Source organism: Oryzias melastigma, linkage group LG4 (assembly GCF_002922805.2).
Source record: "Oryzias melastigma strain HK-1 linkage group LG4, ASM292280v2, whole genome shotgun sequence".
NCBI classification, from domain to species: Eukaryota; Metazoa; Chordata; class Actinopteri; order Beloniformes; family Adrianichthyidae; genus Oryzias; species Oryzias melastigma.
Genome location: NC_050515.1, coordinates 5,160,029 through 5,172,817, shown reverse-complemented (window position 1 = coordinate 5,172,817; position 12,789 = coordinate 5,160,029). Strand labels below are relative to the sequence as shown.

Genomic DNA, 12,789 nt, shown 5'->3' with positions numbered 1-12,789 from the left:
AATGCTGGGTCATTTGGGGACCAGGGCTCAGGGAGGAGTCCTGTGCTGGAGGCGCTGGTGAGAGGATGCGATTAGTTCTGGAAAACTTTACAAAAAGGTGATGAGTATTTTAAAAACATGTATTTAGACTTTTTTATCTTAATTATCAGGGCATACCTGTTTAAGAAAGTGTAAAAAATGTCAAGTTTTTATTAAATATTATTCACAATCTAATTGAAAGTGTCTGATAAGAAACTCTGATGTCCAAGCAGCATTTAAATGCATCATGAAAATAGTATGGAGAGAATATATTCTCATTCGATTTGTGTGTGTGTAATTTCTGATTTGTAACTCATACAATACATTTTGTGTGTACCTGTGTGCACTTGCAATTGTATATTCACATTTACAAAAGTGCAAAATACAATTTACACACTCACAACTTAAATTACAGCAGCTGAAAACTAACCAAACCCAAAAATCTGTAAAAAGTACACACCAATCACCTGATACACACACAAAACTGCATTTATGCACAAATCTGATGTGAGACTCTTTTCACATCTCCAGATTTGTGTGTAAGTGGTGCGTTTAAATGCTGCTAAAATGCTGGGTCAGAGTTTTCTTATCATCTTTGAACTTAGATTTTAAATCATATCTGGTGAAAATCCACAATTTTCCCACTTTCTTAAAAACGATATGCTCAATAATTAATATAAAAAGTCTAAATATGTGTTTTAAAATACTAAAGATTCTCCATTATTAGCGCTCCCTTGAAACTGTGCTTTCCCTGCAGCGCCTTCACCATGGAGCTCTTCCTTGACCCAGAGAGCGTAGTGGGCTGATCGTTCTTATGTCCCGCTCCGCTCCCTGGGTATGAAGAAGGACCTGGCACTGCCTCCTATCCCTTTAGCTGAGGGCCTGAGGTCCAGAAAGAGCGCCGTGCTGTCGGTGTATAAGGGGATGGTGCCGTGAGGGAGCGATGAGTTCTGGATCCGGCCCTTGGGCCTTGACTGACACATGTGATTTAGAGTAATCAATGAACTTATAAAGCATTTTTTTGGACAGTGGGAGGACGTTCTCAGAGAAAACCCACACATGCACCAGGAGAACATGCAAACTCCACACAGAAAGGTCCCAGCTGGGATTCGAACCATGTGCTCTGAATTGTCCCTAGCAGTGTATGTGAGTGTGTATGATCACAATTCTTTCAAGGTGTCATCCAGTACATGTCAAAGGTCAACTCACCCTAGAGTCTCCTTGGTCCTCAGGAAGTCAAAGCAGGGTTCTTCCATGTGCATCTGTGAACACACATCTAATAAGATCTTCCGCTTCTGGAAGTCCACTCACTCAACTATCTGTAAATGAACCCTCCATGAAGATCATGTAGAAATAACGAGACACAATTATCTGTGTAAAAATCTTTGTCTTCCAAAGATTCTTGAATAAACGGATTAAACTTGTTTGTCTTTTCATCTCTGGGATATCTGTCGACGGTTGCGGTTGCTGAACACTCACCACCATCAGCTCCATCAGAGCGTGCTCTCTCAGCCTCTTCAGCCCCGACTGTAACCAAGGAAACCCAGAGTTACACAACACAAACACACTGGAAACTCAGACTTGTGCTCTGTCACCTGGTAGAACACGGTGATCTCTGAGTTTGCGTCTCCTCTGTTCAGGGACTTCACTTTACACAGAAGCTGTTCCTGCGGCAGCTTTGCCACCTGGAAGGAAACGGGGACCTCTACTGACAGCGGCTGGAACTGCAGCTTCCTGCACAAATGCCAAACACGCCACTTTAGAGAGGATTGTTCCAAAAGTCTTCCCATCATTGGAAGAGGATGTCTGCGTGAATGGAGGGCAGTGTAGAGCAGTAAACTCACTCTGTGAAGAACTGCAGGAACTCTTTAGACTCCTATCAAATGGAAGAACATCCACAAACTTTACTGGCTGAGATTGAATAGATAACCAGGGTATGTTTATGCGTGTCTCACTTCGCTGGTGAAGTTCCCCTGAACCAGCCCTTCTGCATAAAGCTCCGCCTTCAGCTCAGCGACGAAGGTCATAAGGTTGTCGTTGGTCAGACCATTCATGAGGACCTGGTACTTCTGGATGACGGACCAGCGTTTGGGCTCCAGGATCTGCAGCCGCACGTCTCTGCACAGGTGAGTGACAACTCAACATCATGCACACAGTTTGACGTTCCGTTCCTAGCAGACCGCTCTGAAGAACGAAGTGGTCGAGGTCTGTAGAGGACTTCAACGTCAGGGATGCAGACAGAGTTCTGTCCATACCCCAGCTCTGAGTGTGCACGGACCTGCCCAGCCTGTCGTGCTTAATGAGGATGTTGAAGTAGGCCTTCTTCAGCTGCTCACTGAACATGTCGAAGACAGCCGGCTCGCTGACGAAGTCGGCCAGATGATCCACAATTAGCTGCAGCAGCAGCTGAAGATCAGAAAGATCCAAAACAAGATTAGATGTGACGGTTCAGTTCAGGGTTTCCTTTACAAAATCTTTACAAAATATCTCAATCCTGCTGGGCTAAAACCTGATACGGTCTGCCCTCTTGCAGAAATGAAGGTCACTGCAGGGATGCAGTTCAATAAATAGACGAAATAGACCTTATAATAAAAATAGAAATAGAATCACTCACTGCACTGTTCTAATTGGTTCAGATAATCAGAGTTATGCGACATCACAAACCCAGGTCGTAGAAGAACTTCACTGCAACACATTTTGAATCAGAAACCATCTGTTATTTGGTGAAACCAGATTTAACACATTCTTGGTGCAGTGCAATTCATGTGTTGTTCCTCTTTCCCTCTCCCCTAGGAGGGAAGGGAAGAGATTCCAGATTTCAGGTGGCTCGTCTGTGCTCCTGTTCTTGGCCGAGGACCTCGCCTCTGGCTCGTCTTCGACGAGGACATCGCCTCAGGTCCTGTCTCTGGCTCGTCTTGGCCGAGGACCTCACCTCTGGCTCGTCTTTGACGAGGACCTCACCTCTGGCTCGTCTTGGACGAGGAAAAAATTACACTCTCTCACTTGGGTGAGTCTTGGGTGAGGACCTTGCCTCTGGCTCGTCTTGGACGAGGACCTTGCCTCTGGCTCGTCTTGGACGAGGACCTCGCCTCTGGCTCGTCTTTGCCGTGGATCTCGCCTCTGGCTCGTCTTGGACGAGGACCTCGTATCTGGCTCATCTTAGCCATGGACCTCGTATCTGGCTCGTCTCGTTTCTCGGAGCGGGAGAAATTTCAGATTCCAGGTGGCTTGTCTGTGCTCCTGTTCTTGTCAGTGGACCTCGCCTCTGGCTCGTCTAACACCACCCCATCCCCCAGCTGTCACAGATCCATCTGGATGAAGCCCATCTGCTACACTATTCAAACATGCAGTTGTCATCAGTTATTTAAGCTAATTCTTGAACAGTCCTGGTACATCGCTTGTCCATCCCGGGAGAGGATCCCTCCTTCATGTGAACATCACTGAGGTTTCTTCTTTTTTTCCCCATTTTTTTAATGGTTTTTCCTTACCAAGAATCAGGGTCTAACAGGGAACCCCCAGTTTAGTTTAGTCTGTTTAGTTTAGCAACCAGCTATTGTTTATATTTTATGACTGACTTTTTGTTTTTGTACAGTTCCCAGTGTGAAGCCCATTGAGAAAACTGTATTGTGATATTTGGCAATATATAAATAAAGAAAACTGAATTGAATTGCTATCACACACTCATCATACTGTCTGCATGAGTGTGCACGTCTCCACAGCTGCTCACCGGCAGCTTGTGGTTGAAGCCTCTCAGCCGGATCACCAGCCCGTGCTCTCCAGCCACCAGCTTGTACTCCAGCTGAGCCACGTCGGCCTCGTAGGCTGGTTCCGCCAGGTTATGGGCCAGGATATTGACAAAGAGGTCAAACAGAACCAGACTAAAGGAGGAAGAGGAGAGAGAGTCACAGATCGGCTTCACGATGAGGACATTTACCCATTTTAATGCCAACTTAGCAATTTACGAATGCAGAGAATCTCTGAAAAAGGTCAGTGAGGTTTTGTACAAGAGGAACCAGAGATTCCTGAAGGTCTAAAATCCAAGTTAGATATATCTCATGAAAAACCCCTTCTTCCTCACACCATCAGATGAGGTTTGGGGTTATTTGCCTCTTAAGTGAGCTGAACACAAGTGGAGAACACACACGATGTATCTCTGCACAGCTGACTTCAGACTGAAGAATCCTTCATGCACCAATCCATGGATGATGGTTTCTGTGTTTCCATACAAACTGTTCCTGCCGTTGGTGCTCAATCCATTGTGGCTGAAAAGGTTCCTCTGTGAGAACTTTAAGTGGCTCTCTAAGCTTCTCTGTCCTTACACCCCGACTCGGTCGGTGCCTCAGGTCAACTGATCAGCTTCTCCTGGAGGTACCGAGGTCTAAGAGGATGCTCAGGGGGAACAAGCGTCTTCAATCTGTGTACCGAAATGCCGAACGCGTTACCACTGAGCATTTGGCAGGCATGTCCATTTAATATACGGCGCCTTGTTTGACCGAGGCCATTTTAAGGTGCCATATAAATCTAATAAACTAAACCAAACTAATGGTGGAGGGGCTAAAGCTCTCAGGGTTGACCAGCAATCTGCCAACTAGTTGTTTGGGGGTTTAAGTTCCAGGCTTGAGTCATTGGGATGTTCAGTAAACACAGCTCAGTGAAAGAATGAAGTACAGAGGTGGAGCTCACCTTTCAGGACTCCTCTGGATCAGTGGGGAGATCAGGTGGAAGCGAATGTAAGCTGAAGAGCACAAACATAAGGAAAGAAATCAACTTCATACTGACCACTTTACTTTGTAAAGATCGGATTCACAACAACAGCAAGCAACAGCAGATTGACAGAACGTAACACAAAATGTAACATCAATCATGTGGATGAAACAGAGACAGCGCCTTGTGTTGTTTTTCCTGACCAAAACATTTAGATTGAGTGGATCCATGACGAGTATCATCAATTGAATTATGCTTATTCTTTGTATTTGCTGACTTAAAGGCAAACAAAGTGGAAGGACAGCAGTATTGATGCTAGTTAGCCACTTGGTACTAACATGATTGCTTATCCAGGTTCTCGTTTATGTGACTTTCCTTATATTTTTTAGTTTCTGTCTGTAACCATTGAGATAGAACTAAAAGCAGTCATGTCAATTTTGTGATCAGAGGCAGACTAAGCTCAACTATATCCTTTACCAGGTCTGTTTTTATTTTAAACATTATGCAATAAAAGATATTAGAAGCTTTTAAAAATGTTGCTATATGTCAGAGCCTTTGAGAAACCTGTCAACAGATTTTAATCTTTATTCAGAATAAAGCCAGTCCAAACATTTCACGACTGAATCTTCCTGAAACAATCTCCTTTAAGTCTGAATTTTAAACCCATCTTTAAACGATGCTCTCTGCTCCGATCAGGACGTCTCACCTTTAGGGATCCTGAACTTGTTGTCCTTCTTGAACCACAGAGCTCCTTGCTCATTTTCCACAATTCTGACGGGAAACTCTGTGTCGGGACAGTCGGACTCTTTAAGGGCAAAGTCGGTGGCTGCACCAGGAAGAAAAGACAGAATCCATCTGAGTCCTTCACTTCTACCTTCTGCACTGGATCCACAGCTGGAGAAAACCTCCACAGAAGCGACCGAGCTACTCACCGATGAACCTGTTCTCAGCAGGGAGGTGGAGGTCAGGGTGCAGCTCCAAGTCTCCAGCCCAGCGCTTCGACCACTCCTCTGGGATGTCTGAAGACAGGAATCAAAGACAGCCACGTTCAGAGACATGTCGCCAATGCGCCCTCTACTGGAGGCTCCAGCTCGGTACCTTCACAGCTGAAGCAGGTCCCGAACCATCGCTCTCTGAGCGGACAGCGGCCTTGGTTGTCAGGGGACAGCAGCAGCAGGTTGGCTCTTTGAGGCGTCAGCAGGTCCAGAGCCGAACCAATGACCTGCCACAGAACCAGGTCACAGGTGAGAAACTGGACTTAACCCTGAACCAGACTCGAATAAAGCTCTTGTACCTGGGAGTCGAACTCAAACATCAGCTGGTCTCCAGTCAGGAGGTCCGTTTTGGGGAACAACTGCATGTTCTCACAGATGTTCTCCACAAACTCAATCGGGTCCGTCTGACAGAAAGTTTGCATTAGAGGCTATTTCAATCCAAGAACATTCATTGATCGTTCTGACTCCATCTGCTCTGAATGCAGCTGTGGATTTGTGTGCTGACCTGCTCCTGGTACCGGAACTCATTGTCCTTGATCTGCTGGATCTCCTCATAGATCCTGAAACGACAGAGCAGCAGGTTGGATCCTGCAGGGATCTCACTCCTTTTTCTGAGCTGAGCTCTTCGGAATGAGAACGTTCTAGAAACATGTCTGAGAGAAAGCCGTGACCCGTGTTCTACAGTCAGAGCTCCTCGTGTTCTGGTATCTCCTGACCAGCTGCATATCAGTGAGGACTCTGAATGTCTGATCCAGGGTCGCTTTAGTTCAGACTGCTCTGAATTCATCCTCAAGAGAGATGTGAGTAAAAGTGTCTGACCTCTCCTGTGGACCCAGAGTCTGCAACATCTTCAGGTACTGGAACACCAAGTGAACCACCTGTGAACCAAACAACAGGCAGGAGCTGTCAACGAGATATGGAAGCTCTGAGAGGTCAAACTTGAACCAGGACCTGAGGCTGAACGTCAGACTTTCAAATTAATTTGCAAAGTATGGAGAGTGATATTCTGAATGTTTGTCAATAAAGTTCATTAAAAAAACTTTAACAAAACCTGGGTTATAACAAATCTCTTGTTGTACATATTGTTCATTTCAATAAAGTTTGATTAAAAAAACACCATTCTTATTGTGTTGCATTTGTGTTGTACTCTGTCGCAGTTTCAGCTGCACAAAAACGAGCTGAAGGTGTTTGAGGACCTGAAAAAAGTTCTGGAAACCTCCGTCAGTGAGCGTGATGGAGATGGAGAAGATGGAGTAGGTGGTGTTCTGGTCGAAGCCCGTTTCGCTGTTCCCTCCAAACAGAGCCAGAGCCCAGCACCTGAGCGAGTACACACACGACACACACTGAGATGCACACCTGTGACATGAAATGGTCTTGTTGGTCTTTTCTCTATACGTCAGTGCCAAATCAGCTTTTGTGTGTGTGTCTCACACAACACAAGATTTTCCTCTTAGTTTTAGTGCTGTAAAAACTTTTTCTAGTTTTTAAGGTTCTGGTCTTTGTTTTAGTATTAAGGGAACTGTGAAGGTTTGTGATTACACTACTCAGGTTGTAAAAAGTAGATGTTTATCCCCACAACAAATGAGATATTGTCAGAGATACTCCAGCTGCAGGAGTTTATGCAGGAGTGTCAGGACTCACCTCTTTCTCAGCAGAGACAGGATACTGCCGGCGCCCTCGTGTCCAACGAGCCAAGAGATGTAATGGAGAGGCTTCACTCTGTCACAGAGACACAAACAGGAGCTGAAGCTGTTTCTGTGATTCAAACTGATCACAGGATCACAAAAAACTCCTCAAAAAAACAGTCTGACTTCCCGAAATGTGTTTCTGAGTGTTTCCTTCAGTTCCCTGTGTGACCAGATGGGGGCAGTGTGCAGCTTTGAGCCTCACACTCACCTGTAGTGTTTGCCCTGCGGAGGAACGGCCCAGCTGATGGTCAGAGCATGAACTTTCCTCACAGGAACAACTGCATCATCATCCATCAGCCCCATGTGGGGGACAAGGAGGAAGGAAGGAAGATGAGACAAAAACAGCAAAGTTTGATCAACACGCCTGATGAACACAATCCGATTCAAGGAAGCAGTTAAAGATCTGAAAGCAGCTGTTTTCCTGACAGACCTCTGTAGAGTTTGTTGAAGGCCGGCGTGTCAAACGGCTCCTGAAGGTGGGAGAAGTCTGGTCGAGGTTCTCCACTAGGAACAGAGGAGCACAAACACAGCATTCACTAAATCTGCACCGAGGTCACTGAAACGCTCCAAACTTCATCTTCATCCACATGCCAAACCCTCATACGTTCAGGAGCAGCAGTCAGTGCAGAACATAAACAGCAGAGGTGACAACATGCAACCTGACAGTCAGACCTGTTAGACACAGATTCGCTCATGGAAACATCCAGAACACATCAGAGACCTTGAAATCTACATTAAGCTCCTCTGAAAGACCCACTTTGATCATCTTCTGAAATATTTTCAAAGCGTTCCCTTGATGATTATGCCGTTTTATCCCAAATTTTTTTAAAAAAGCATCATTTTCAAGGGCATAGTTTCTGCAGAGTGGCAGGAGTTCATTAAAAATTCACCCAACTGTTAACGGGGAGTAAGCCTGCACTCATTTCCCATTATCCCTGTGCTTCCACGCTCTTCCAGTAGCTCACAGCCCCTCACACTCCCAACCTAACATTAGCGTTGCAACAAAACTGGAGAGCAATATCAGAGCTATCCAGACGTACAGTTTTGTTTAGGAGTAAAGCATAGAAGCACTTTAGTACTATATAAATAAAGAGTGATTTGATTTGATTCTAAAGAGACTCCAACCCCAGAGCAGGAAGCTCACTTCAGCTGGCTGCATCCACATCTTTACCCACAGCTCATGACCATGGGGGTGGGCAGGAACTGTCCTGGGTTGTCTCTACTCTCTTAGAGAGGTTTGATGGTTTTCAAGTGTTCCCAGAGATGCTTTAAGACCTTTTTTGTCCTCATAAATAAAAAGAGTAAACTAAAGGAAATGGAGAAGAACGTTGTGAGGATATCTTATGGATCAAATCATGATCAGCTTAAAGTGAATGAAAAAACAGAGTGAACATTTGAAAACAAGACATGGTAAATGAAAAATCTTTTTTTTGAAAATGTGAAAACAAGACATTGTAAATTTGAAAAAAAATGAACCATTGAAAAACAGACGTAAATTTGACAAAAATGTTGAAAATTATTTTTCAAATGTACAATTTATTGTTCAAATTTTCAAGTTTTATTCAAAGTTTTGATTTTTTTTTCACATTTTCAGTTTTTGTAATCAGATTTACAATGTCTGCTTTTCAAAAGTTTATTTTTTCTAATTCATAACTTCTTGTCCTCAAATTTTGCTCCCAAAAATCTTTTCAAATTGTCGACCATTTTTGTGTTTGCTTTCAGCTGATCCTTAGACCCCATAATATCTGCTGTAAACCAGAGGAAAGAATCTTAGGTCTGTTGGCAGGTGAGGGGTCACATGAGTCAAACCCCATGAAGCTGTCAGAGTGCGGCTCAGGCCGGCTGTGGCGCAGTCGTACTTGTTTGGCACCTCGATGAAGATCTCTCTCACCCACTCCTCCAGGGTGTCCAGCGTCTCTGCACAGCAAACACACAATCAGCTGGTTTCAGCCGCCGGAGCCGCTCCCTTCAGAGGACGGCAGGTTACCTCGAGACTGAACGGCCAGCGTCATGTAATGAGCAGAGTAATTTCTCCTCCAGAAGTCCCGCAGTCTCTGGTACGTGTTGATCTGCTTCTCTTTAGGATCATGCTTCAGCGTCTGAGCATTACCTGAAGGAGGCAACACGGAGCTGTGAGGACTGGGATCGTCTTCAGGCCTCTTTTTGTCTTTTAAACATTTGGTTTTTCATAAAAACACATTTTATGACTTTAGAGCTAAAACATAACAAAATTGTGTGACAAAAGGAAGCATGAAGATGAAACTTCTCTGTAGATCATGAGGACAGAGAGTCGGTTCCTGCTGCTCTAGCGCGTGTGGAGCTCTCACCCCAGAAGAACTTGCCCATGGGATGCCCCGCCTTGGACAGACTTCCAAACAACGTCTCCTTCCGATGGGAATCCGAAGGCCTCGCCAGCTGGAACTCTGAGGAAGAGGAGGAGCATCAGTTATGGTTTATGAAGAGCAGAATCTGAGAGGGAACAGCAGCAGACTCACCGCTGTCCACAGCCTCCACCTCCCTGTCCACAGCGTCCTCCAGCATCAGAGGACAGATGAAGAACTGAGCCCACCTGGAAAACAAAAGAGCACAGGTCTGTCTGCATGAAGAGATTCAGCAGCTCCTCACAGCCTGAAGTCACATGTACCAACAAAATTATTGTCTTTTAGTTTTTTCAATCATTCTAAGGTTCAAAATGAATCAGAAACCGGAATTTCACGTGTTAAACGGGACTAACACAAGAACACAAAAGGAATACAAATTGGTTAACATTTGTCAGAAACGGCATAATTAGAATGCAGGAGTGAAGCTCACCTGTGGAGGGCCTCCCTGAAATACTTCCTCTGCACGTCAAACTGGAAGATGGTCCTCTCGCAGTCGGTGGACGCGTTGTCGCTCCCTCCATGCTTCTTCAGGAAGGCGTCGAAGTCATTCTCTGCCGGGTATTTCTCACTGCCCATAAACACCACTGTAAACACACAAGGAGCCAATCAGAACAAGGGTGGAGTTCCTCTGAGGGAAAGGAGCAGAAAATCCTCTACTTCATCTGTTAGTCGCAGTCTCAGATCCCACTTCTGACACCAAATGACACCATCAATCAGCAACACAAACAGCTGCAAGGAGAGTCCTACACATACCTTACTATAAAGAATAAAATGTGCATTTTTTATGAATTATTTTATTAATTAGAATCCAAAGCAAAAGCAGTTTAGGGTGAGACACCAAAAATCAATTTCAGCATCTTCAGCTATCAGCACTAGCATCTTCAGTGGCCAAATTCAGCTTACAGCTTACCTTCAGCGTACTTCAGCTTATATATCTAGTTCAGAAATATGTTAAAAAGTTAAGGTTTTAAAGTTTTAAGAATGTAGTTTTAGAGTGTTCAATAAATGTTTATCCAGTTCGGCCCGTGACCTAAAGTGTGTTTTGGATTTTGGTCCCCTGTGCGATAGAGTTTGACTCCCCCGGTCTGGATGTAGCCTGAACTTTGACATCAAGTCAGTTTTTCCTTTTTTCAGCCAGATGTTCAGATCTGCCTCAGTTGCAGAATTATTTTCTGAGCTCAACTTCCTTTATTCTATTTCACTCAAAGTGGGAAAAAAAACAGAAACAACATTGTTTGTTCTTCATTCACAAAAATAGAACATGAGATCTAGATTTTGTTGAAATCCTACTTCTCTTTTTTTCCACTGTTATTTAGTCTTCCGAGGAGGATCTCACTTTAAAGTTGTTGCAGTTTTCATTCTAAAAGCAAAATTCCTTCAGATCAGAAAATCCTTCAGATCAGAAAAAGGATCAGGATCAAAGACCTAGAGATCCTCAGATCCTCATTCAGAAAGGAGACACTCACTGTGTTCCAGGAAGTGGGCCAGGCCGGGCAGGTCGTCCGGGTCACTGAAACTCCCCACACTGATGCAGAGCGCGGCGGCCGCCTGCACACATGTCCAAAAATGCATCCATGTGCAACAATACACACACACACACATGAACACTGAGCCTGGAGACTTCCTGTTTCACTGAACATTTTACAGCATCGCGTTCAGAAGAAGACAGATTATTCTCATCTTTCCCACCTGCTTCTCAGACCTCTTCCTCTTTGATGCATTTTCCTCATACTCTTCCTCTTCTTCTTCGGTCTCCTCTTCCTCAGAGATCTCAAAAGAATCTTCCGTCTCCTCCTCTTCTTCCTCTTCCTCTTCCTCTTCCTCTGTGCCCGTTTCTGCGCTGCTAAAGTCCGAGATGAGGAGCGCTCGAAGGCCGTTGCTCAGCTCGATGTACCTGCAGAAAGACGGAGGAACTGTGATGGATTGAAAAGGCAGCATGTAAAAAACTTAACTTTAAAATCCCAGAAGGAAAATTTTCTTGGATTCTTCACAAGCTCAAATTGTACAAACAAATCCAAATAGTCTATTTGTCAGGACAAAGCTAAGTGAATATTGTGGTATGAACTAACTGGATTAAGTTTGAGATCTTTAGATTCATGCCTCCTGGTCATGTGACCAGTGTGGGCAGTTGGCCTCACCTGTACTTCTTCGGGTCGCTTGGTGATTTGAGTATTTCCGGGTCTCCCTGCTCATCTGGAGCTCCTGTGTCATCAGCAGCTGCCCTGGTGGTTTCTGGAGCAGGAGGGGGAGGCTCTCCCTGCTCAGGAACAGCCGCCTGATTGGATGCACCGCTGCCACTCACAGACTTGTTGGTCAAAGGCATTTTTACTGTGTTACGGCACTGAAACACACCAGGGAGGGTCACCATGAGGAGCAGAGGGAGTCACATGTCAGGAAGAAACAAATGAAGAAACTACTTTCATTGTTTGCTTTTTTGGAAAAGGTGGGGCTTTTTTTTGATTGACTGGTCAATCAACCCAAAAGACTTTGCTTTGTCCTGTCAATTAGACATTTTTGGAATGTGGTTGAGGAGGGCGGGGCAAGGTCTCCCCAACAAAAGTCTTTGGGCCTCCTCGGTTTTGCTGTTAAGGATTGAGTCCCACCTTGCGAATGTTTACATCAAAGCAAACCAGGATATACCAAGTATTTTTCTGCCTCGAAAAACTCTCATGTTAAAAAGTCTGCTTTTACATATATTCCATGTACATTGTTTAGTTCTCCATTCATGACAACCAGAGATGATTTAAAATCCAATGGGAAGGTTATCAAAGGTTATCAAATAGGTTCCAAACACATTGCTTGGTAACGAAGGAGTGGCTACATAAAAATCAATTCAAGGATCTGGTGTGTTCTAGCCAAACTCTGGACCTAAATCTAATAGAGAGTTGGGAGAAGTTGTTGAACGTTTGTGTTGCCCTGCAACAGTTCTAGAACGTCACAGCTCTTGAGAAGATCTGCATGGAAGAATGGACCAAAATACAGTAGTAGCTACAGTGCAAACCT

At 44.6% G+C, this 12,789-nt stretch overlaps 1 protein-coding gene across 2 annotated transcripts in view; it reads right to left on the bottom strand.

The window, feature by feature from the left end:
• LOC112137026 (nardilysin) overlaps positions 1-12,789 on the bottom strand; it is a 17,027-nt gene that overhangs the window by 1,971 nt on the left and 2,267 nt on the right. For both annotated transcript variants that reach the window (XM_024259126.2, XM_036211444.1), the window contains exons 2-27: positions 11,925-12,127; positions 11,476-11,680; positions 11,253-11,334; positions 10,217-10,370; positions 9,901-9,974; positions 9,733-9,828; positions 9,393-9,515; positions 9,265-9,322; positions 7,836-7,909; positions 7,614-7,683; positions 7,359-7,436; positions 6,914-7,034; positions 6,537-6,595; positions 6,223-6,277; positions 6,017-6,121; positions 5,821-5,944; positions 5,655-5,741; positions 5,429-5,548; positions 4,702-4,753; positions 3,746-3,896; positions 2,297-2,424; positions 1,974-2,136; positions 1,863-1,894; positions 1,614-1,752; positions 1,498-1,545; positions 1,228-1,280 (exon numbers count right to left, since the gene is read on the bottom strand). In XM_024259126.2, coding sequence (XP_024114894.1) covers positions 1,228-1,280; positions 1,498-1,545; positions 1,614-1,752; positions 1,863-1,894; positions 1,974-2,136; positions 2,297-2,424; positions 3,746-3,896; positions 4,702-4,753; positions 5,429-5,548; positions 5,655-5,741; positions 5,821-5,944; positions 6,017-6,121; positions 6,223-6,277; positions 6,537-6,595; positions 6,914-7,034; positions 7,359-7,436; positions 7,614-7,683; positions 7,836-7,909; positions 9,265-9,322; positions 9,393-9,515; positions 9,733-9,828; positions 9,901-9,974; positions 10,217-10,370; positions 11,253-11,334; positions 11,476-11,680; positions 11,925-12,109 — 2,636 coding nt within the window. In that variant the 5' untranslated portion in view covers positions 12,110-12,127. The remainder of the gene's footprint in view (positions 1-1,227; positions 1,281-1,497; positions 1,546-1,613; positions 1,753-1,862; positions 1,895-1,973; positions 2,137-2,296; positions 2,425-3,745; positions 3,897-4,701; positions 4,754-5,428; positions 5,549-5,654; positions 5,742-5,820; positions 5,945-6,016; positions 6,122-6,222; positions 6,278-6,536; positions 6,596-6,913; positions 7,035-7,358; positions 7,437-7,613; positions 7,684-7,835; positions 7,910-9,264; positions 9,323-9,392; positions 9,516-9,732; positions 9,829-9,900; positions 9,975-10,216; positions 10,371-11,252; positions 11,335-11,475; positions 11,681-11,924; positions 12,128-12,789) is intronic.